This window comes from Diorhabda carinulata, chromosome X (assembly GCF_026250575.1).
Source record: "Diorhabda carinulata isolate Delta chromosome X, icDioCari1.1, whole genome shotgun sequence".
In the NCBI taxonomy this organism is placed as follows: domain Eukaryota; kingdom Metazoa; phylum Arthropoda; class Insecta; order Coleoptera; family Chrysomelidae; genus Diorhabda; species Diorhabda carinulata.
Genome location: NC_079472.1, coordinates 3,940,820 through 3,967,554, shown reverse-complemented (window position 1 = coordinate 3,967,554; position 26,735 = coordinate 3,940,820). Strand labels below are relative to the sequence as shown.

Genomic DNA, 26,735 nt, shown 5'->3' with positions numbered 1-26,735 from the left:
TACAAATAAAAAAGCTAGTAAGGTAAGTTTCGAGGTTTGGCGAAATGACACCAGAACGATTAACGCATAAAAGTATAAACCATTGGGTAGAATATATTGTTACAGTTATTCAAGTAAAAGTTTTGAAATAGTTTTTTGTCCTTCTATCACGCTACTTTCTCCCTTTAAAATTATCAATTTTTACAAATCCTGTTGAATTATGTGTACTTACCACGACATAATAGCAATATTGAAGGTAGTAATTTAATTTAGTTCACGATTGATAAATATAAGTTTGTAAAGGACAACCATACAATGTTTGTAAATGGGTTACAATAAAAACTATGTCATTGAAACCAATATTCGTTTGCTCTATAATTTGTTGTACCAATCATTGAGAAGATATGTTTTTAAATGCGATCATTTGATTGGTTAAATCATGGAAGGTCAGTAAATAATTAACTGTTATTGTTGTTGTAGGGTATAGTTATATATAGGTATGTAGGGTATTTTAAAGGATTTTGCTATCTGAAAATAATTGAGATATAAATTATTGAATTGTATATTTAAAATAAATTACATTGATATATAAATAAATAATAACTATATAGATTTCTACATCGTTATAATAATGTCTAAGTACGTCGTTAATTTGATAATACTTTAACAGATGGTAGGACGAGTCATTGTCAAACTAGATGTTAATGAGTAATACGAATCGTGAAAACAATTTATAATTGTACTTTACGTGTTTCTTCATAAAAATATCACTTAAGACTATGCGTGTATGTTTATATATAATATCCACTATTTACCTCTAACATTATGGAATTCTCCTGTTTTCGTATTAGAATACATAATTTCCAACAAATTCTTAAAATTCTCCGGTAATGTGTAAAGTTTGCAAACGTTTATGAACTAGACATTTTATGAACATACGAGTACAAGTTGTTAGCAATGAATAGGAAAAGTTTTAGTACCATTCCCTCACAGAAATACATTTGTTTGGCTTAAGCATTTAAAAATCATATTGGTAAAAGTGAGGTTATTCACAGCGGATATAGAATATTTATAAATGATAAAAAAACATAAGTTATTTTATCGAAGAGAATATATTATACAGAATTGAAAAAACTTTGAGCATAACAGGCGATTCATAAACTTGACTCTCCATTTGCCGTTGTCGATCGTGGGTGACATTTGCCTTTTGACATTCTACATTATTAATAAACTTGACGTTACTGCCGTTAACCTATAAATTTTGTTATTCTTTTTAACGTGTGTACTGCTTCCTGTTTTCGTGATATTTTTGTTTGTATTCCGGTATTTTGGACGATATTATGGAAAATAACGGTACTTTTTGTTTATACGAAGCATTAGGCCTTATCGTGTGTAGAAATGAGACCAATAAACAAGTCAAAAATTTAACGCTCTAACGTCATACGTCAAAATCATGTGACAAACGCAAACTGGATGTGATTGGCTCTTTTCTCTTGCTACGAATGGCCGACGGGAAACGATAAAATGCGTTTATTTTGAAAGTCACTTACGACAAATGGCGACATCAAACGGCGACTATGAATGGTCTTACGGATTTCGATGTTTTTAATTTTGTAACAGCAAAGGTAAACGGAAATTCAACTTTATGAATCGACCTTAACAACTAAGCTAAAACTCCTCAAATATGTTTAAATTTTGCATTTTGAAGTTACGTTCGCAATGTTACAGGATGTCCTACATGTTTTCGTTCGTAAGACAGACTTGAATACGTGTATTTTCATTTTTGTGACAACTTTAGATTGTAAAATTTGATCAAGTTGAAATTTAATTGTTTAAAATAACCAGAAATGGCGATTTATACAAAAACTAATTTTTTTTCTATGAAAGCGTAGCTAGTGCGCATACTATTCAATCGGCCCTTTTGAACAGTCCGCGTAAATGCTATACTACAGTCGTCTAGGCATATCTTCAATGGCATCGGGATATTTTTCTTTCTCCTTCTTAGATATGATGTTCCTTATCATCGTTTTCACTACCTCCCAGTTTTTTTGCTCCACGGTGTCTATTTTTTTGGCAATCCATGCAATTTTCTTTGTCGGAACAACCCCTGTCTCGTTTTTCTATCTTTCTTGTCACTTTCTAAAAGTTTTTTCTATGGTCTTGCTAGTCTTTCGATAATCATTAGGTCTATTGGTGTTATGTCTGTTATTACCTGCAGTGCCACTCTCGAGGTTTTTCTGAAGGTTAACGCTACCCGCAAAAGTATGGATCGACTCAGTATTATCTTGGTTCTTTTAGTGACGACAGCATTTTTCCTCACTCGTGCCCTGTTGCAGCTGTTTGGTTCACCCACGTTCGGAAGAATTCTTTTTGATATTGATATCTTCTCCGCCTCGTATGCTTTATAATTTTTGGAATTGGGCTTAAAGTATAACAGAACATCACGATGCTTTACTGGGTTGAAAGTCTACCAAAATAGAAAAGAGCAAAATGAAATTGTGAAGGAAACAAAACAATGAAAACACATAGTGGCATCAAACACATAACCTAGAAACTCGAAATTATCCACTAGGTTAGTTTCTTATAAGCTTATGCCAAATGTAAAAGTACTAAAGCACAGTAAAAGACCTATGTTGGCGTTGCCAGTTACCTATGGTCTCTTAAATTTATCCTGCTATACATCCTGAGAGTTACCAGCCTCACAGTTATGATACCCATTGAAGTGCTAGTGGAAGAAACAAGATCTCCGATCTCTTTACCGACTGAGACGATCTGAACTAGGCGAAACTGTGGAGAAATGACTGGAAAAAACGTATAAAGCAAAAAAATGGCAACTTCCTCCACGTAAAGCTGAGCTACTACCTGATCCAGATGCTCTTTTGGTATGATTTGTCGTACTTGGGAAACCACACTTTTAGGAGGGATAACGTGGAATTCTATGGCATTCTAATCAGAATAATAACGCGCAATAAGTGCTCGGAAGAAAAAAAAGAGGACGAAAACATTAAAGGAAAGCTTACATAGCTGGATCATTTAGTAATGCGCGTAGAGAGGGGTCTGAGCTGTTCTACCTTCTTGGAAATTTAGTCACAACGCGCGTTCTTGTTGTTATTGAGAGAAAATGATTTAATTTCAAGAAATATAAAGAAAAATAACATTTCCCCCTTTCACAGAAATGGGCAAGTCAACAAACAAACTTGAGGACTTTGAAACACTTCAATTGAAGTACTAGTGACGGTTTGAGCGGCGATATCTTTAAAGCATAATTGACCGGTACTTTTTTGAAAATGCACTTGGCGATTTATTTAATGTTGACTCTGCAGAAATGTATCTTATCGCACCTCCAGAGAAACAATGACTTAAGTCTAATTTCAATAGTTATTTTTAACTTCAAAAAGGTTTAAAACATTTAAACTCTCTGGAGTTACAAAGACTGAACTCTATTTCGAAAACTTACCGCTGGATGGCGTTTATGTCTTTGTATTTCATGTCATTATTATTGTATCAATTACACATTGTCTTAACTGAAAGAAAAAATGCGAAGTTCTAGGGCTATAATGACACAATTGATGGGGTAGTACCCTCTGTCAAGCCCAGACCTATCTCCAGCTCATTTCTTTTTGCGGGGTTTTCTTAAAAGTGGTGTCTCCGTGAATACACTATGAAAAATACTAAAATTAACGAAGGATATTCGTCAAAAATGGATAACTTAACATAACCCGGCGTTATGTTTTCCAAAATGTGAGGTTTTAGAAATGCTAGCAGCGAGATTGAACGATGTTTACAAAATAATTTTTCATTTTATATTTTTTATTTCAAATAAACATTTATTTGAATACAATGTGTTTTCTTTTTCCACGGCAAGTTCAAGTGCAAAAATTAATGGCCCAACCTGCATAAAAGATGATTTGTTCAAGGATATCTCAAATAAGTTCGTAATTACGTAAAAATTCAATTTATCCTTTAGGTTAGTACCTCGCAGTATAATAAACTGTAATACTTAAAATGGTGCACTCTGTATTGTATTTTATTTTAACAAATAAATCATATTAACGACTAGATTTCCAAATAAATGAAATTTCTTCCAAACGCACACCTAATCAATTTGTTGTTAGCCCCATTCATCCTCCAGTTGAAATCTGCAATTCAGTTTCGTTCGAACTTCCAATCCATTCGCACATCAGTAGCGGTACGCCGCGGACACTAATTCCCCCTTAGTCGAACAAAAATGTCTTTTATAAACGAAAGAAGAAAAACTAACGAAAATTTTATAAAAACAACCGACAAATATTCAAAATATTTCCAAAAATTCAGCTATCAAATCGGTAAAAGTTGCTGGAAAAACGGATATTCGTGGATGATGTGGTTTTTGTTATTTTTATGTTGTTTTCCGGTAGGTTTAGGATTAGTGCATAATCGGAGGGTGGTACAGGGTGCTCCTTGGGTGGGACAAGATTTTTACACGTATCCTCATCCAGGACAAGTGCCTATTATGGCCAGAGACGTAATGGTAGATGTTGTAAATAACTTAGGAATGAAGCTACTGGCAGTAAGAAACTTTTTTCTCATATTTTATTAAGTATTTTTTGAAAATTAATTGTCAAATGTTATTTCTCAATTCACCTGGGAGTAAAATAAATCCTAAATATTTGATAATTTAATTTGAAACTGTGTCGCGAGATTGAAGATTCACTTCCAAACAAACAACTAAGCAAAATGAAGAAAAGAATGTAAAAAAAAAGAAAAATTATTGTTTTTTGTACAATTTCAGATGAATTATTTGTTGAAAATACTAGAATCAGTTTTTTTTTTAATAAAAAATGATATAAGGATCTACGAGTTGTGGCTTAAAAAAACATTAGAACAATTTTTATAATCAGAATTTTCGGGACGTCCTGTATTTTCAAAAACTGATAAAAATCATTCAAAAATTGAAAATATTGCTTGTTTAAATAGTGATTGAGGTACTGGGACGTTGATGAAACTATATGCGAACAAAAACACCTGCCAGAATGGGTCAACATCTTTCTTCTGAATCATATCAACATTCTAGTCTAAAAAAGTCTTAAACAATCTCTATAAAGCAAAAAATTCGTGATTTAGGGTTTGAATTATTAGAACACCCCCCTCATTCACCAGATTTCGCTCCGTCCGACTATAATCTGTTTCCTTAACTGAAAAAAAGTTTAAAAGGTCGTAAACTTTCTTCCAACGAAAAGGTAATAAAAGCTGTGGAGGTCTGGTTTGCAGAGCAAGATCTAGAGACGTTGCAGATTCGCTGTAATAAATGTATCCAATTAACGGGAGTAATAAAATTTTGTTTGGTTCAATAGTAGGCTAAGAATTTTTCAATATATCCTCGTAGAATAGAGGTTCGTAGGTATTAATTTATCTATTGATACAATAATGTGATAATTTGGTTGTATCCAATTAAATAGTCACATGAATTGACTGAACAGGAAACAATCCGTATTATCTCTTACAAATTATATAATGATTTTTTTATCCATTCTATTCCTATTAATTAATACAGTCCGGTTAATTAGATTATTTAGTCGTTTTGGCTTCACAGCCGATTTTCACCCATATCTAAAAAGATTTTTTGTCATGACTCTGCATCCACTGTGCCTCCAAAATACGTAGACTTCTCTAGAAGGAGGGTTTTTTCATTTTACATCCTAAGATGTATTAGAACTACTCGAGGTACTTTCAGTGTTGTTGTGACATTTTATGGAACCACTATTGGGCTCTGTTCAAAGTCGTTGCCATCTTTTGACAAGATTCTCTGTGTCTTTATTACCTAGTAGCTACATTAGGGTTACTTAGCGTCTGTTAGCTAGTGGCTATAGAGTTTGTTTACATTCCTTCCCCTCTTGGACGTGCATCCAATAGCCTTTTGGACCTTCAATGTCACTTGGATATCGGAGAGAATGTAAATATACTTCTTATTCACTTCTAAGCACATATGTTCATTACCAGCAACTCTGAATGAAAATTGTGAGGGGTTTTTCCTACAGGTATGGTCCAGCAATACCCAATTCATCTCTTTGTACTAACTACGAACCGTTGTATAACAGAGGTATTATTATTGACCCTTGATTGACTATCATTGATTACCGATTCGAATGGAATGTCTGTGATCATCATGCTATGCAATCGGTCCATTATTTATCACTGATTTCTAACTTTATCGATTTTAGAATCCTGTCAGATTCTCTGACTAAAATTTTTCTATCTGGAGTCGTCGCTAAATACCCATTTTTTCACTATAAAGTGAACAGAAAGCTTCGCGTATAAGTTTGCAGCTTACAACATCGACATCTTCAAAAGATATCTCGGTTGATGGAATTGCGAGGATATGTGGGATTTTCACCCGCAAACAACACCCCTCTCTGCTTCTCAACATGCAGTATAACAGAAGGTATTGCTTAATCATACTGCTTGGACTTCTATCTACTAAATCGTTTTGATTTTGATTTATTATTATTGTCAGTATATTAGGTATGGACTTGTCGAGTTATCACGACCCAGTGAAGGACCTAAGAAGCCAGATCAACAAAGCGACTGCCATATAGGGCTGCTTAAAGCAGATATTAGGCCAAACAAGACATACGGAATAGAAACCAGAGAGGAAACCAACAAAACGAAAAGCATGCTTCGGGTAGCCGAAATGAAAACGCTCAGAACTATAGTGGGAAAAACAAGAGTAGATCGAATCAGGAACACTGACATGAGGGAACAATGTGGGGTGCAAGATATCGTAAGATGGGGGAGACAAAGAAAAAGATATTGGTACGCCCACGTGAGAAGAATGGAAGAGATTAGACTGCCAAGCATCGTACTTGAAGGATGGCCCGGACGACCACCTAAGAGATGGATGGACAGCTTGCAGTTCACTTCCCAGGAACCGATACAGAGGAATCTGCAAAACTAACAGATCATCTGATCTTAAAAATGAAGAAGAAGATATTAGATGCGGTTTTCCAGACTTCCTTGTTAGCTATCAGTTTATTTTCTGATGATAGTAAGCTCCCGATTTGTTGTATGGTTGCTGTACTACTCCTGCCATCTTTGTAATACAAAAAGGGTGTGCTCTGCAGTATCTTACAATTCAGCACAGTAAAAATTAGACATAAATCATTCTTGTCCTGTGAGTATTATATAATATTATTAATTGATTGTTTTGTTTATCTACCGCCTACTATACTATCCCATCTTCTTTGGTAGATTTCTCTTTCTTCTTCACTTGATTTATATTATTTTCACCAAATGTCAAGGTTCTTTCCCTTACCAGTAAGTAAGCATGCTGCTGTTCTTTTGGAATATGCATGAGATAAACACGGAGTTGCATATAATATAATTGAGTCAGAAATTTTCGCTTTACGAGACCATTGAGATTTGGCAGTAATCTGTCCAAAGCCATCGCAGATTCCTCAGCTTCTTTGCAGGTGTTCAAATTGTGTCTTCTCATGTAATTTACCTGGTCTACGCAGATTCCAAAGTACGTTATTTTTGGTTTAGTTTCGACAAGTTTGCTTCCTCGCTACCAACTATAAAAAGCTAGTTCTGTATACACCAAACTATAGTTGATAGCTTGTTAGATTACCAATAAAAGTATGTTATGCTAGTCACGTGTCTGGAACGAAATATATAGAGATATCCTATATACAGAGTTGTTTTTTTATATCTATTTATTCAAACACACTATCAGTGAAATACTAGATTATAAATTGAAATTATGTTTTACAAAATAGTGAAATATATTAGAAGTTGAATGTAATAATATTTTTTTAATGTGTTAGTTGACCTAGACACTAAAAAGTTGTAAATAACAATAGTCTAACTAACATCCTGAATATATACCGTACTTATCAACATTATAGTACACAGAAATTAATATAATAAATAGAAAATACGGGTGGTCCAAAGGTAAACAACAGGGTAGCAAATATCTACATTTAATTCTACTAATATCAGTTTTTACTTATTTTTGAATGATCAAACGAAATAAGTAAAAGTAAGCTGTTGGGTTTTTTTTCGAAAATTCAACATTCAAAATTAATATTTTTCCAAAAAAGATTAGATTTTTTGTGGTAACTTTCCTTCCTCTGTCCCATTTCTTTCATTTTCCGTTTTGAAAAAAATTATTATTGAAATTTTATTTTATATATATTTCAAAATGTTTGGCAGCAATACTTTTTCATGCAAAATTAAGATTTTCTGTGTTTCCGGTGAACATAGGAGAGAGAAATTTGAAGATATTCGAAAAATATTTTTATAGAACAACTTAATCGAACGTCGTCCTTGCCAAATAGTAGTGCGGTCAATTTAGACATTCGAAGTTTCAGAAATTCCCATGAAGCTGAAAATCAGTAAAAAGTGTATTTTGTTGTTGCCACAATCCCATAAAAATAACATTTATTACCTATAGTTTGATCAAATTAGACCAAAAAATAAGATTGAAGACACGCAACTTCGCACCAAGCTGAAAATCAGTAAAATTGTTTAAAATATAATTAAAAATAAAATTTTAAAGTTCCCTGTGTATGAAAAATTTTATTCAAGGTCGTAGGTCAAAAAAATAAGTTTTTCAGCAAAACGGTGAGTTTTATCATAAAAATACTCCAGACAAAAATTGTAGATCATAAAATTATCTACAAAAAATGTACCCATATTTTTTTTCTACGAGCCACTGTTTCTGAGATATAATGATTCAAACAATTGATTCAACATTAGAGTAGCAAAAAATTGTGTTCAGCCGTTTTTCATCATATCGATTGGTAAACCAGGCAAATACCCAACGGACGTGCCATATTACCGTCCAATAAACTTACCTACAATCTCCAAACTCCTTGAAAACTTATTCCTACATAGAATAACTGAAGACTTACTTCCAAATATTAACCTGAAGTTAGTTGTTTACAAAATTTGTGTGTTACAAACTGAAAGAGAATAAATCCAGAGTGCCTTAAGAAAACTCAGATAGTCTTTAATTGAACAAAACGATTGGACGTTCCAAAACAACTCTGAACATTCACTATATCTGTTATCGTTATCAAGTTTGAATCCTTAAGAATTTTTATGACAAAAGTTCTATCTGCTGACTTCTTGAAATGATATTCGTGTTGTAACATGAAAATAAGCACGTTTTTTTATTGATATTTTCTTATCGCTGTTTTTGTTTTGTCTTTTTCTATATTTTTAATCGCGAAATAGAGATTGCGAATCAAAAGAGAATGATTTATTTTCGAATGCAGATGGGATTACAAGAAGCAGTCGATAAACTTATTTTATCACTAACAAATTAGACTATGAATCACGGTTACTGTCTAATTAACGAGTGAAGATAAGTTTGTTCAATAATAAGAAATAGCTGTTCAAAAATAACAATTCCAAGTATAACATTTGCATATCAAATTTGTAATGTATTTAAGATTAATAAAGAAAGAAACTAATAAAATAATGCAGATTCATAGACATTCAAAAAGCATCATAGAAAACAAAAATAGAAAAGTTCACAAGTAAGAGACAACAAACCAGGAATATACTAAGAGAAAATGATGAAAGAAGGATTAAAGTCCAATGATATTTGAAATAATAATTGATAATGTCTTAAAAGAAGTAAAAACTCATATGAAAAATTTCTGGTCAAAAGTTTTTTCCTACCCTATAATCCATCCATTAAATTTCAAAATAATACACTGCAATGCAAATACCTGCCGATTTGTTTTATATTATTTAACTGTGAATTATTTCTTCGGTGTTTATGATTATAGTTTAGTCCCAGTGAGTCCTCTAAGACGCAAGAACTTGCTTGTAAGTTTTAAAATGGGTAAAACTATCGCACTGGCGCCGAATTAGAAATACCTCGACGTATCGTGAACCACAATGTGAAAAAATATGCATCCACCTGGAGCTGTGGCGATAGAAAACGTACAAGGAGACCTCGAAAACAACAACCGCTGAAGATAAACGCATCAGTGAACGGGATCGACGACTTGCGGCCCAAAGATAGCAACTCAGATCAATGAATATAAGGATCTGCTTTTTAGTATTTCTATAGTGAAAAAGGGACTGTGAGAAGCTGACCTTTTTGTAAGGGTGACAGTGAAGAAGCCCCTATAAAGACGTCAAAGGCAGAACGAATGTTAGTTCTATGTGTAAACCCGACTGTATAACATGGCGGAGTATCGGTGATGGTTTGGTGATGTTTTGGAGGAAGGGCGACTGGAGACCTTGTAAAAATTGAAGGGATTTTGTAAAAAGAAGACTATAAATAAATATAAAATAAAAATAATACCAGTAGGAGATCGAAATACAATGGAGATAAACGAATAGTTCTAAATATTGAAGTATACCTCAGATCATACAGTTAGATGTACTGGTGTCTTTCCTAATCTCGCCAGTACCAGGCAAACAGTTACTAGGACTAACGATAACAACAAATTAATTATCTCGCATTTTTTAAATGAATGGAAATAATTTCTGATTCTTCTAAAACATACAAAACTGTTTTAATTTCTTGTGAAAGAATCGTAAATAGAATCAAGCATAATTATTGATTCTTTTGGAATCATTAAAAGCAGACACAGGAATATAGAATCGTTTAGACGTTAGTTCTTTTACATATTTTACCACTTTTTCTGCCAAATTAGCAGACCGTGTAATGTACAGTCCAAAATGTCTACACAAACGTAGCACTGGAAATCAAGGAGAAGAAGTTAATGAAAGAATTAACTCAGCAGTTAAATTTGAAGAGCTGGTCCATATATATGGTAGTAGGGACCTGTAAATGGATGGATCCCGTATAAATGTGAATGTTTGGAAGTTAAAAGAATCATATTTACTGTCATTCAGAAACTGAACATGGATATGACAGTATCAATGGGTAAATACCTGCTGTGCTTTTTGTTTATGGATATTTATGAACTCTAATGCTTGATTGACAGATTACTAAGGTTTGTGGTATTTTTATTTCCAGGCTTCTTCTATCCCCTTCCGCTAAATATCTCTATCCAAAACACATTCCTCTATCAGTTGCCTTTTTGCATTCCCGGACGCCCTCATCCCAAAGTCTTTAAGACGTCACTCTTTCCAATGTATTTTTTGGTCTCTACTGAAATATTTTCTTTGATCATCCATTCCGATAAAGTGCCCAAACTATTCAAACGATTTTCTTCCTAATCATATCTACTATGGTATCAGTGGGGCTCTAATATCTTAATATGCGATTCATTCCCTTCATTTGTTATCATTTGGGCTCTAATATCTTAAAAATTCATTCTTGATATTTCCATATTCTTTCTTAGATATGCCTCTCTGGACTTATGGGACTGGAGCCAGTTTAAATCAGAAGTGTAATTTCTTGCCTACGTCCAAGCCATTCTCTTTTATTGTTTTTTCTCTATATTCGAAGCTTTCAATTTGTTTTAGGACTATATTTTATCTTTAATCCCTAGGTTCACTATGTTCGATATAATGCAACTGGTCTATAGGTCATATAAATCTCTGCAACCAAGATAAAGTTTGTGCTTTCAGTTTATATATATAAAATGAAAGTTACGATAGACTTCACCCTTATCTCAATTTTTTTGTTGTTACAATTATTTATATAGGTACAACGTATAAACTCAGCGAATACTGGATGATCCATAATCGTTTGGGCACAATCATAGTCAATAATCTTCTGGTGTTACTGACATACCGACAGATCTTTCTCGTTTATACTCGAGTAGGGACAATTATGCCCTACATACGGTCGTAATTGGGGATTGGACGATTATGTAGAGAGAAATTAGTAATTAGTCTAATATATATGCGATAAACTTCTTCCACAGGTGGTAGAAATTGAAAATAAAATCAAAAACTCGACCAAGCTACACGGTGGGGCCTGAAATTAAGAAATAAAACTGAATTTAAAAAAATCTCGTCAAAAACTTTTCAAACAACCCCTGTATGATTAAAAAATCCGATGAAACGGGTCGTTTCGACTAGTTCTAATTATTCTGAACACATAATATTTCCCATAACTATTTTAGAAGTCGAAATTGATTGATAGTCATGTTACTGACAAAAAAAAATCTATTGTGGTTTTAAACTTAAAGAAATATTAATTTAATATTTCATGCGAGTTCATTATATGCTTGTGTTGGATGGATAATTAAGTTATGCCATACCGAAGCGATGATTTGTTCGCGATAGATAAACAAAGAAGATTTTCAATAACGCACGCCGCATATTCTTGAGATGAATACGCAAACGTGTTTTTCAAACCAGAAAATGTCAATAAATAGATACCAAAACGGAATAAGAAGGTTGTAAGTCAAGTTAAAATACTGGACAAACATTTGTCGAAAACTTCGACAAACTTTTTTGTTTGACCAACAATGTTCGCCGGTGTTTTTGGTGTGGACGCTATCCAACAAACATTTCATGTATGGAAGGAAAAGGGGACGCCATTTTTGTTTGTCTAGAATTTTCTCGTCCTTGATCGAACAGTGACTTCTCCTACCACCTGTTTGGCTTGTTTTAGTGTATTTTGAAGAGTTTTTCCGGCGTAATTTTTGAATATAAACATTATTATTTGTATTTTTTCATTGAAAATATTCAGTAGAAAAGTGTGTGTGTGTGTGTGGTTTTTCCGCAAAACGATTAAAGAGTTTTGGAGCCAGGAGAATTTGATAAGGTTAATTAACGTTTACGAAGGTAAACCTTTATTGTGGGACCCTAATAATGATGATTATGAAAACAAAATCAAAAGAAAAGATGCATTAGATGACATTGCAAAAGATTTGGGTGTAAATAATGTCGCCGAGATTAAAAGAAAGATTGAAACTCTTCTAGTGCAATATAGACGGGAGAAAAAGTACTTACCATCAACCACCAGAAGCCAAAAACCTGAGTGTTATAGCCAGATGATCTTGAACGCTGATTACTTGGCGAAAATTAGTATTTTGTTTACTTATTACTGGTCCTATCATCGATATTAACAATTTAAAAACTGTCAAATCATTTTGGAAATCATCACCACTATATTCATAACGCCGTAAAAACAATTGTCTCTGCCACCATCGACGAGAACGAATTTCTTCCATTAAAATATAAGCTGCTGCAATGCAGGACAGACGACGGTGGCGGTTCATTCTTCGACAAAACCTAACTAAATGTTTCATGCCGAATCGCAATTGTTTGGTGAAAATGTTTGTCAAACAATTGTTTGTTGAAATAAGAAATGTTTTTTAAAACTGCACTTTAATCAACGTGTTTTACAAACTTGTTTCCCCATTGTTTGTTCAATAGAGACGCACCTTAACGTCTAATTCAAAACTGCAACCATTTTGGAAAGCTTTTCTTCTTCATCTGCTCTATGGCGGCCTTTCTATTGTGAGGAATTGTGTCAATCATGTTTCCTTCCTCATCAGTACGTTTTTCATATTCGGAATGAAACAGAAGTTACTTTGTGCTAAATCTGGTGAATACGAGAGATACGCGCACAGCTGAAACTATTTTAACACATAAGACATAAGAACTGCAAAGAAATCCCAAAAAGGAGTATAACTAATACCTTAGAAGAGGAAAATTTAGAAGAATTAGGTATAGACAAAACTAAACATATAAGAAAAAGGATAAAACGAAATTGCGGACAGAAGAAGCCATAAAGGATTGAAACTTAAGAAGAGATTTATGAGAAAGAAACAGTTGTACGCTAAGTAACTAAATTTTTCTATCTTTCAATTGTTTCCTTAATTAACACGATGTTCGACAGTACGCAGTTCAATTGATTGTGTTTTAAAACCTCCTGTAAGTATTTTCAATGAATAATTACAATTTGTGATAATTTTCTTCAGAATGTCTCTTTATGGCGAGCGGTTTCCTTGGCACGTACAACGATTTACATATCTCCTAAGCCATAAATTTTTGCTATCTTTAGATTATACAGGTTGTCCTTGTAAAGGTTACGGATTGTTAACCAATGAGCAGGAACCTGGCCGCTGGCCTTCGGACGGTGGAAAATAGTAATCATCCATTAGAAATTCATAATATTCGAAAGTATAATTTAGAAAATATACTTAAATATAAGTTCTGATTTTACAACTTTAGTCTATAAGGCTGAATGAGAAATTTGTTTATGTCACAGCTTTATTTTCACGTCATCTACTCCCAAATTTTTTGCATCAACTTCCTTGTATACGATTTCTTATCTAAAATTAACCAAATTTGGATTGAGGCGTTACCTTTTCTTTTATAGTCCATCATATCTTCAACACATTATAAAACCAACATTTTTGGTACCTACTTACTATTTAATCTATCAGATTATATTCCAGCGAATACTAAATAATAATTCTCGCTGATAATTATTACTTTAAAACCTACAAATAATAATTGATGGTCGTTATTTTTTTGTTTCCTTTTAGCTCAAGTCCAATACCCTCCGTGGGAAAATAAGTGACTTCATCTACTTTGCATTTTTATGCTTCTATGAACCGTTTAATTGTCCACTTGCTAATTCGTAGGATACGTAGGTTTTAAAACAATCTGAGAAAGGTAGTTTTGGTTGTAAAAATTTCTCAAATACGAGTATGGTCTCCGAAGTATCTGGTCTGACCTTGATGTGGCGGTAGTTGCTTGAAACTGCTGTATTACAAAGTACGCAATCTGTACAGCATATGTCTCAAGTTTGAAGACGCCAAGTTGTTTAGTATTTTTTTGGCAGGCTTCAATAGTGAATTTGTAAACATGTAAAAAGTTGGTCATCGTTATGTGATACATAGCTTTTTTTGAAAAGCCTAGCCCAACCAATATAAAACTAGATTTTACTCTGGGTGAGGCTGCTCCTTCGGTATCAGCAGTAAAATATTGAGTAGCTTGAGAAGCCGTACCACCTGCTTGACAAGAATCGCAATGGTCGACCAAAGGAGGTGGAGATTCCAACAATAAAAACAATGGAGTGAAAAGGCTTCAAAGAAGGCAAATACTGCAGGCAAGGTCATGGCGTAGGTTTTTTCGGTTACACGCCTGATAATTTTCATTAACTATCTTTACAAAAATTACCGCATTTAGCTAAGTTTCATCAAGATAATGCACCAGCTTACACATCCGTTATTGCGATGGCCAAAATTAATGAATTAAAGTTTAAATTGATACTTCATGCAACGTATTCGCAAGATTTAACCCACTCGGATTATTTTCTGTTCCCAGACTTGAAAAAATTTTAAAAAAGGTATCGAACTTAACGAGAAAGAAAAAATCAAAGCAAATAAAGAAATAATGTTAACAGAGGAAGAACATGAAGAAATAAGAAAACTGCGGAATGACAAAGCCCCGGGAGAAGATGGAATGGAACCGAAACTTGTTAAATATGGTGGAGAAAAACTAAGTAAACATATTCATCAACTAATGGAGCAGATATGAAAACAAAACAAAATCCCAGACAGGCATAATCACACCAAATTTATAAAAGTTAATAAAGAAATATGCGAGAACTATAGAGCCATCACCGTGCTAAATATCGCCTACAAAATACTGGAAAATTTAATAAACAAAAGGTTGAAGGAATTAACAGAGAGAGAACTAGGAGATTACCAAAACGGCTCTAGACCAGGAAGATCAACTATAGACGCAATCCACTCTATAGATCAAATAATAGAAAAGACAGCGGAATATAAAAGAGAAATACATATAGTTTTTATTGATTTCAAAAATGCTTTCGACTCAATAAAAAGAGAAAGACAAGGTTATAAAAAAAAAAGAAGAGTGACATTGAAGTGAGATTCCAAGGTACAACATCAGATAAAACGCGCACAAATAAGGGCGTTAAGCAGGGAGATCCAATGTCACCTATTCAATATAATTCTGGAAGGAATTGTGAGAAAAGCGGGACTACAAAATAAGAACATTATAACAGATGCAATACATCATAGCAAATGGACGGAGGGAATTAATAAAATCGATGAAAAAATTAGAAGAAGAAGCAAGAAACTGAACTGAACACTAACAAATACGATTTTGAAACAGTATCGACCTTAAGCTATCCAGGAATAACGTTGGGACAAACAACCAGAGTGAGGATAAAGGATAGGATACAAAAAGGCTATTAAGCCTATGGAAGAAACAAAAACATAACCAAACAAAACAAAATAAAAATGTACAAAACCCTAATAAGACCAGTAATCACGTATGCGATGGAAACAACAGTAATAAACAAAAGAGAAGAAGAAGAACTTAAAAGAACCGAATGAAAGATGATGAGAAACATAACAGGCCCAAACATAACACAGGAAGGAGAAAGAGAAGCAAAGAAACAAGAAGAAATAGAGAGAGAACTGGGGAAGGAGAATAATCCATGGTGGCCAAGGAGGAGGAGCAGGCCGAGAAAAACTTGGAGAAACGAAATAGAGGAGGACATAAGAGCACTCGATATAAAAAACTGGAGAGCAAAATGCCGGAACCGAAAAGAATGGAAAATAATAACTAAAGCAGCCAAAACAAACGACAAAATATAAAGAAAATAAAAATTAGAAAACGAGGGGTAATCCACCTCAAATAAAAAAAATATTTAAAGCGCCAAAAGCGATAGCCATAATCCACATGGGATTGAAAGGCTCAATGATGATGATCGAACTTATTGAACATCGCTTTCGCTGTAGTGATCTACAATTAGTTTCTTTAATGTTTCTAATATGCTTTGTCAAACTTTTACATAAATCTGACAGATAGATTACTTATATTACTCAATATGGAGGGAGGAAACACAAAAATAATTAAATAAACCGAGGAAAAGCTACGTAAACTTTATTCTAAAAGAACTATAATCCACTGAATAATTAGTAAGTGTTTGTAGAAGTGTCCATATTAACAAAGATGATGCTAAACTGAACGAGATATTTTCTATGGAACGTTGGATATGAGAAGGTGTGAAATATTCGATTGCCCCTCGTAAGTTTCATTCAAACCATCAAATCGGAGAGAAAAAGATTCAAGAACCTTTGTAATAAACAAACCGTATCGAGCAATTCTGAAGACATTAAAGTTATTTAGACTACAATGGATTGTATTACCTATGTCGGAGTCATTTACACCGAATGGGTGTAAATGTTTATTCATTATAACCACACTTTTATTTCAAAATTAACGTAAGAAGAAACAAATAGAAAACACAGTTTTTATAGTCTTTTTTTTATTGAATCGTAGAGTACATAGGATACTTTAATATCGTGTCGTTAAGAGCTTGTCGTCGTAGGCCTCATAAAAATGAATCTAATGGTGTTAAATCACACCATCTACGAGTCCAATTCTGATCACCAAAACGGGAGCGTACACGCCCTGGAAATGTCTCATATTTGAAGTATTTCATGTCTGTAGGGTATGCGACACCGTCTTGTTGAAACCACATATTGATCTCGTCAGTATCATTCAATTTCGGCAAAAAGAACTGTGATATCGAGCACCAGTAACAGTCACTGCTTGACCAGCCTCATTTTCAAAAAATTTTGCCCCCAAACCAATCAGTGTGAATGCATTTGTTTTTCCACAATCACATATGATTTCTCGGAGCTCCCAAATCGACAATTTTGACTATTAACAAACCCATCGAGCTCAGGATGAGTTTTCTTGAAAACTCAGCATCCATTTGTTGATGCTCTATTCGCTGTGCATGGTTCAGTTATGTTAATTGAATTTTTTAAGCATGGAGACGCAGATCTTTAGTGTGAAGGTTGACTTGCTTTTGAGCGGGCATTGCTTTTGGCATCTCTAATGGATCCTATCTCCCGGAATTGTTGAATTAACATCCTCACAATTGACGAAGAAAACTGCTACTAGGGCCTGAATCAATTTTAACTATTTATTTATCTTATAGTACCCACAGCTTGTCTTCTGGTGATTATACATTTTCTCTTTTCCAATTATGTCATCTCTTATTAAGTCTGACAGCTCGAAAAAACTTTCGAAAGTAATTAAAAAACTTGTCTTACGAATATTCATCTTTTATTTTGACACGCATTGTTGTCATTTTTCGTCTTCTTTGAAAGGTAGTGACTGGTTACTCAACTGATTCTGCAACTTCCTAGTATAATAAAGCCCTCCGCACACGGGTCGACTCATTTGCAATTTAAGTTTGCAACTTGACTGCGCAATCGGAATAGGAGTTGTGCAGCCTGTAATTTTACTTTATGTAATGCTATTTTTTGAAAAAGCATTCTAGCAGTTGTGAGTCTGAGGAAGTAATCTTTTTTTATGAATAACCAGGAAGGTGGTAGTTGTACAACACTTCATGCTTCTCCACCTCTTTAACAAAAGAAATATTGATTGATTGATCACTCATTTTAAATACTATAACGCCTTCCGCACCCGTGGTCTTCCCACAAGGCTGCGGCGCGAGTCGATCCGTGTGCGGAGGGCCTAAGGGTTCATAGTTATGGAAAAATCAGAAATTTTTGTGAAGATGAAATTTAACTTGATGCCAAGACGTAGAAAACTGATAAGAACTACTAATTTTAATTTTTTTAATATCACGAACTAAATTATTTTCTGTGATTTTAATTTATATATATACGAGTATATAATAATATTTTTTCTACTAATCGAATGATATACATTATACAGGGTATACGTAATCATCCATTAAAAATTCATAATGTTCGAATGTATACGTGGTGTTTCAAAAAAAGGTGGATCCCGTCTCTAGAATAGACAGAAATATTTGGGGTTTGCTCTGTACAAAAATTTACACACTTTTTACGATTTTCCTGCAACTACCGGCAACATTGTACTGAAATTTCATAAGAATATGTTTTGGAAGCTGATACAACCAATGAATTTGTTTTTATGTCTGACTCTCATAGAGGGCGGTAGTTACACGGTTGGTACCAAGCAAAATTTCAAATGAACTTAATTTTACACCAAATATTATTGGTAAGCATTATGTGAATTGAAAATTTTTTGTCACGTAAATGAGACTTCATCGATAAAACGGATACATTTAAAAATATTGGGACTGAGGGTTTTCGTTTCAGTACAGGATCTTATTTTTTATTGGGGGCCCAAGTATGAAACAAACAATAGTTTGAGGCCCAGTCATCTGCCCACTTCCGAATTTTCCGTGTTCCGGGACTTGATACAAAACGAATAATCTAAAATTCGTTTTAATTAATTATAAATTTAGTTTATATTGTACAAAATAAAGGACGCGTTCATTCGATTAGAAATCAATAAAAATCGAGATTTTATCACACTATGAGTTAAGTACCGTATTAACAGTATCCATTGCATTTTTTTTTTCACCTAATTTCGTTTTGTTTTCCTTTTTTGTATACCATTAAGTGTAACGCTAAAAATAATTGATGCATATCGCTATTATTCACGCATTTCATGTTGTCATATTGTATTGATAAACTCAACAAAAGTGCATGCCACAAATCAGAAAACATTGTACAACATGGTTTTCGCAAAAAATTACTGGTAAATGTACACGTGGAGGTATAATCTATTCGCAAAAATTACGAAATGGGCGACATCTGTTAAATTTCTTTCAAAACTTTTATAGAGCTGAACAACGAAACCAGAAAACCAACAAATTTTGTTGTTTTATAAACAATAGAAAAGTGTTATTTGAAATAATATGTTTAAAGTGCTTTTCTGAGATAAAAACAACCACACATCCATAAGGTACACTCCGAAAACAATAAAAACGTAGTATTCACATGTACTAGTTGTTAAAATCCTATTGTAATAACCAATAAACTCTTGTACAGCGTTTTAGTAGTTACTTGTGGATATTCAAGTCTCTTCCTCCCGTACTTACATGAAGAAATGCATTTCCATTCAGATTTTCGTTCATATTTATACTCTAGGTTCTCTAAATCCTTAATATTCTAATATTGTAACGTCTACCATCCTTTCTAGTGTCGGAGGATCTAAATTATTGTCCATTCGAGAAATATTACTGGTGATGACAGTACCTTCTTGTATGAGTTGTATATCTACAGTCTTTTGATTAAATTGCTTTTCAAATAACGTTGTTACTGGATGATCTATAGTCCCTGGTACATTTGAACTACTTATTCTACTTATTTTTAAAGGATAGTTACCCCGAAATCTTTCAGTGACACAACAACGGAAATTTGCAGAATACTGATTTAACGTGTAATTCCCAGAGTCTATTTTTATCAAAACAACGATACGGAACGATCTCTCAGAATATTCCGTTATTAATTTCAGATCCACAACGAAAACAACGAAGATAACATTGCCATATCGCCCTACGGGGCTCTTAGTATCCTAGTAGCACTAGGAGAAGGTATCCAAGGTGAAGCAGTACGAGAACTTCAAAAATCAGCTCATATCCCAAACGATATTTCAGTTATTAGAATCGGTTTAAGAGATATCCACCGTCATCTTAAGGTAGGTCAACTTTTTAAATTGATATCGATAAGAATTATTTCATTTTCAGAGTTATTTCATACCTCCAGAAGGATTTTTAGCTGGTTTAACACTTAACCACGAAAACGTTACTTTAAAACCGGAATACGAAGACATTTTACACTTTTACGGATTCGATATTATGTCTTTCAACAACGCCCTCTATCCTAATCCACCTACAACTCAAAAACCGATTGCGAGTACTACAGATGATGGAATTACCAAATCTACAGATGCAACGGATCAATCTACAACTTCTCCAACTACTTTAGATTCATCTACTATCTCAACACCAATAAGTACTACAGAACTTCCTATGAACGATATTATCCCAAATATTCCGGAAATTACCACTACCAGCATAGAAAGTACTACCATTGAAGATATTTTATCTAATACCGATAGTTCGGTACTTACTACAGAAAGTATAAGTACGACAAAAAATACTTTGACATCAACTAAACTCACAACTAACGAAGGAAGTACGATAATAAATGAACCTACTACAATAAGTACTACAGAAGATATTACCAATAGTGAGTACACACCACCTGCAGATTCAACAATACCTACAACAGAAATACCAATTACAGAAATAAAATATACAGAAACAACTGGAAATACAAACGTAAAGACTACAGAATCAACTGTAACTACAGAAGTAAAAGCTACGGAATCAGCTGTAACTACAGAAGTAAAGTATACAGAATCAGCTGTAACTACACAATCAATTGTTGATGAAATGCCTACTACAGAAGTGAAATATACAGAATCGGCTACAGAAATAGCGACTACAGAATCAATTGTTAGTGAAATGCCTATAACAGAATCAGTTTTAACTACGGACGTAGAGACTACAGAATCAATTGTTAGTGAAATGCCTACAACAGGATCAGCTTTAAATACGAACGTAGAGACTACAGAATCAATTGTTAGTGAAATGCCTACAACAGGATCAACTTTAAATACGAACGTAGAGACTACAGAATCAATTGTTAGTGGAATGCCTACTACAGAATCAGCTTTAACTACGGACGTAGAGACTACAGAATCAATTGTTAGTGAAACGCCAACAACAGGATCAGCTTTAACTACAGACGTAGAGACTACAGAATCAATTGTTAGTGAAACGCCTACTACAGAATCAGCTTTAACTACGGACGTAGAGACTACAGAATCAATTGTTAGTGAAACGCCAACAACAGGATCAGCTTTAACTACGGACGTAGAGACTACAGAATCAATTGTTAGTGAAATGCCTACAACAGGATCAGCTTTAAATACGAACGTAGAGACTACAGAATCAATTGTTAGTGAAACGCCAACAACAGGATCAGCTTTAACTACGGACGTAGAGACTACAGAATCAATTGTTAATGAAATGCCTACAACAGGATCAGCTTTAACTACGGAAATAGAGGCTACAGAATCAATTTTGACCGCTACAGTAATTATAACCACAGAATCAAGTGGAAGTGAAACTACGGATTCACAATCTACAGATCTAGTTGTAACTGATGTAATTATTAGAGATGCCCCGACAGAATCTCTAACAAGCACAAAAGATACGATTTTAGAATCATCTTCAACTGAAGTACCTGCTGATTCTGTAAGAGGACCAGAAGTTATGACAGAAATAAACGAGGCTGTTAAAAGAAATACTAGATCTAAGGATATGATGATAAAATTGAATAGTCCTAATAGAAAACCGGACGCGACGAAGCCGCTTTCTTTAGCTAACAATAAAAGTAGACAAAGAAGATCTAAACGTGCTTATAATATTAAATCGAATAACAGAAAATCGAGATCTGTAGTAGATTACATGATAGCCAAATACTATGACAGCTACCGTCCACAACATACTACGCATCGAGTACCTTATATACCCCAAACCCAACCAAGTTTTTTGGTTCAAGGGAAGTATAGGGAATATCAGGTTCAATTCATGAAATACGATACATGGTTGCCGTTTTTCTACGTTTCGCATTTGAAAGCTCTAGCTTTGAGTTTCCCACTAGACAGTCCCCGATATTATTTATTATTGTTACTGCCAGTCCAAGTGAACGGTGTAGATCAGCTCATTTACGAATTGAGGTTGAACGGAAGCTTCAAGTATATTATAGATAATTTGAGATACAGACATGTCACCGCCGTTATACCTAGTTTCCTATTAAAAGGATACGTCAATTTGACACCTACGTTTCAGAAGGTAATGATTATTGTATTGAGGAGGTGTCTATGTAGTTTTTATGATATATTTTCTACGTTTCCAGCTGGGAATAAGAAAAGTATTTGAACCAGGACAAGCCGATTTTTCACCTATGACGGATTTTAAAGGAGTATACATTACAAACATAGAACAGGCTATAACAGTGAATATAAAACATTATATGGATCCAGGCATCTTCGGAAACAACAGTAAGTTTATTTTATTTAATTAATCAACTAGTTTTGAGTAAATAAAAGCGGCGGGGGCGCCGCGCGGTTCAATATTTTGAGGATGCACTACGAGGGTGCCACCACACCAAACCTTTTACAAAATTTTTGAAATATCACTTGTTTCGTCCCCAATAATGAATACAAATATTGAAAACAATAAGATAGATACTGCAAATAAAATATACTTTGCATTTATTGTTAAAGTCGTAGATAAACTATAGTATTCAACTTACAGCTCGTGCTACAAACGTTACCGCTCATTAAAGAATATACTATTTTCTACAGTAGATGTTTTTAATGAATGGACTCGCGACTTGTCGAAATAACTACCCTCTCTAACTACCAAATCTCTAGAAATTTAATTCTTCGAAAAAATGTTAATCATTGGTAGGCAACGTTTGAAAAAATGAAGATATCTTATTCGATCGATGAATTTTCGTTCTACATCCATTATTTAAGGAGGTTAAAGGTCAGAATAATGTATGGAATATGAATTAATTTACGGGAGAATGTTTAATCATATAATTTTCATAATATTAAATTTATATCAAAAAACTTGGCAACGCTGTACTCTATCAATAGTAAACAAGACAATTTCTACTCTGTCAGATTTTTAACTACAAATTTCTTTAATTTACTTCGAACAATAATAGATAATTGATTATTAAAACAATAATTAACAGGAAATAGGAACATTCAAATAAACAATCAATCGATAATTAATCTTATTTAATTATTATCTAACTTTAAAAAAAAAATAGAATGTTCAGTTGATAAGAAAGTAACCACTATAGATACGAAAAACGTGTATTCAATTCCATTAAACAGTTATGTAGTGATATCAGTGAAATCCCATCTCTATATTTACATACAACTCAGAAGGACTTTTCGGGAACTATAACTCGGGCTCGGGTAGATTACTTATCAGCTGATTGAGGATCATAACCCAGAACGAGATGTTGATCTCGTTGAATTTTCGGTGGAAATTTCGAATTTGAAACATGATATACCTACAAACGTACAAGAACTTTTGATTTTGATAACTTTTTTTTGCGTTAATTCTTCCCATGATATATAATATAGATTCTGGATATTTAATATATTGGTATTAAGCAGTTATCAAAGATTTATGCCAACCAACATCTATGCCCAATTGTATAAGTGGAGCTTAAACTTCAAACGTCGGTTTAAAATACATTTACCTTTTTATCACGTTTTTAGGATGGCGTTTACTGACAAAACGTTACCGGCCTTCTGGGGGTAGTTTAAGCTTCAGTTTAACGTGAAACGGAGAATCTTAACCTAACTTTTTGAAATTTTTTGAATTTTCACAATAATATAAAAGGCTTAGGTAGAATAATATTTGATGAACTCGACGATAATGATGAAAAAATTATCAACATTGTCGATGCGCTGAGTAAACAGAAAGTTATTCGTTCTAGAGCGATGCTTTGAATTGTTCCACACTTTTTAAATTTATTGTAGTTCTATCGAAAATATTTTCATCATTAAATTCCTTTGCTAAAGTCCTTCAATTTTTCATTATTTTCTTTTTAAAGTTATTGTATCACTTTTTTGGATTCGACTGTTTCTTTTGTATTTCTTCTGTTCGATTTTTTTGTTCTTTGTTCGTACAACATTCTTTAACAATTTAAGTTTAAAACAAATGTGGGAAAAATATTGGACCATCCTCTTAATACACCGAGCAACAAAATACAAACTGAACGGAGTGACGTTTGACACTTTCATGACGCACAAACACATCCACAGTGACGCATGCTTCAAGGTGCTGATTGGCTCCTTCCATACCTCAGTAATAGTGACGCACGTCTAGTTAAACCCTAATTGTGACTATAGTTTAATCTCCAGTTTTATCCAGTTTTTATATTGTAACATTGGTTCAAAAAACCATAGACAAATGATTCAGCTGACCTACCAGGGTATCATATCATATGACTACGACACGATTAACTCGATCAGTGAACGTGATCCGGGTTAGTTAACGATCATGATCATAGTTTCCGAAAAGTCCTAAAAGTTATTTTAACAGATGGGAAGAAATTACCTCAATGGAAGAAACAATATAACTTCAAATATTATTAGAATAAAACAGTTACGTAGTTACTCAATATACCACCGAATACCACTCTGTTACCTTGAAAGCGATCGTGGGATACCTATTTGAGCATTAATTGTGGCGAATAAACATTACCTAAACTTTAATTGATATTTTGCAATTCGATAAACTCACTTGATATCACTGGTTTTAATAAAACAAACGGTCATTATTGTAGTTAAGTAGCGATAACAATCTATTTAAGCATTTAGCAACGCAGAATTAGATTAGACATGACACTTTCTTTAATTTTCGGTCCAAGAATATTACGTATGAATAATCATAAGATAAAACTTTAACCAAATGTTATATAAGAAGTAAGACAATATTATGGAATGGTACCTAGCATGATGTAAAGACTACAAGGTGTGTTCTTACCGAAGATCAATTCACCTCTACTGCGCAGTCCTACTTTCCGCCATATTGGCTGTCACCAGCTGACTGATTTATATTTTTTTACATTGAGAAAAACTGTTGATATCTGACAATGAAAGATCCACTCTTATAGTGATGACAATTATGCTGATTCTCACAACAAATTATTGAATCCAAATTAATTTGAGAATTGTTTTTATTGAAATAACTTTCAACCAAACCCAATTTAACATGTGCCGAGTCAATTTTTCATAGATTTGTAACACATTCGGTTCTCAATGTTTTGTTCATAACAATCTTAAATAGAAAAGATTTAAATTCCCGCATTGAATTGATTGGCCAGATGAACAACATGGCCGATAGTGGGAAAGGCCTCTCATTGGCTGTGGCTAACCGGCCGCGCAAGAACACATTTTAGTCTTTATATCAAGGTACCTAGTAACTACAGTGTCAAAATATAGCTTTGAAATATTCCTCCCAGATTTCAAAAGATCCGTTTCATGAAATTTTTCGGCAACTATTCCATATTATATTTCATTCATATTCATATTTTTTGATTGTAGGACAGTATCGCCAAGAAGTCCCTATTGAATTTCGAGCTGATCATCCATTCCTCTACTTCGTTGTAGACGCTGAACTTCACGTTCTTTTGATGGCAGGAAAAGTAGTGAACCCACTCAACACAAGAATTACATAGTTATCAATAAATGCTTATTATTATTTTAACGTAAACATTATGTAAATAATTATGATTCCCAAACATCAAGCTTTTTATTTAAAAACAATAAATCATGATATCGTAGACCTCTTTTGTTCCAGTGGCGTAGCTGAATACATTTTTGTTCAATCATTTCTCGGTTCGATAGAGACGCTCTTCATCAGAGAATTGAACGAAGGCCATCAGCTAAGGAAGCATGGGATATTATGGTTGAGCAGTTTGCTGGGACATCAGGGCAAAATTCATCGTCATTTGTTACCCAAGTGTTACTTTTTCTTGTGGAAGAGGTGATAATCGCTGGAGGCTAAGTCTGGACAGAGCGATAAAGGACTATTTCCTTATTCAGACGTCAATGTCTTCGAATTCCGAAACATAGTCACCATAACGTTTCCTGCAGACTGCGTTTGTTTGAATTTCTTTGGTGGTCGTGAACCAGAGTGTCTAAAGAACGCCATATTTCTATTTATTTAAAGAAATTTGTGGATTAAATGAATTTCACCAAGCGACGCCACTGCGTATCGCAGACTGTCACTTCAGGAAAGGAAAGCCCCTGCTCGGCTGAAACACTATTGACTTCCCACTTTGCTGAAGTTCTTTTCACAGAAAATGAGCCCAATGAAGGTAAGTATCCAGTGAAAATGGAAGCGAATGAACGGTAAACCAAATCCATGTACAAAAGCGATGCAG

General features: G+C 33.8%; 1 protein-coding gene across 1 annotated transcript; it reads left to right on the top strand.

The window, feature by feature from the left end:
• Positions 1-4,074: 4,074 nt before the first annotated feature.
• On the top strand, positions 4,075-26,092 carry LOC130901191 (mucin-2-like). Its single transcript, XM_057812366.1, has 5 exons — positions 4,075-4,528; positions 20,200-20,382; positions 20,432-22,609; positions 22,674-22,818; positions 25,894-26,092. Exons 1-5 carry the CDS (start codon positions 4,208-4,210, stop codon positions 26,025-26,027), a joined length of 2,961 nt encoding a protein of 986 aa, XP_057668349.1. The 5' UTR covers positions 4,075-4,207; the 3' UTR covers positions 26,028-26,092.
• Positions 26,093-26,735: the final 643 nt, after the last annotated feature.

Coding starts and splice junctions, on each gene's coding strand:
- LOC130901191 (XM_057812366.1), top strand. CDS start 4,208: ATGTCTTTTATAAACGAAAGAAGAAAAACTAACGAAAATTTTATAAAA. Junction 4,529..20,199: donor TAGGAATGAAGCTACTGGCA/GTAAGAAACTTT, acceptor TATTAATTTCAG/ATCCACAACGAAAACAACGA. Junction 20,383..20,431: donor ATATCCACCGTCATCTTAAG/GTAGGTCAACTT, acceptor TTTCATTTTCAG/AGTTATTTCATACCTCCAGA.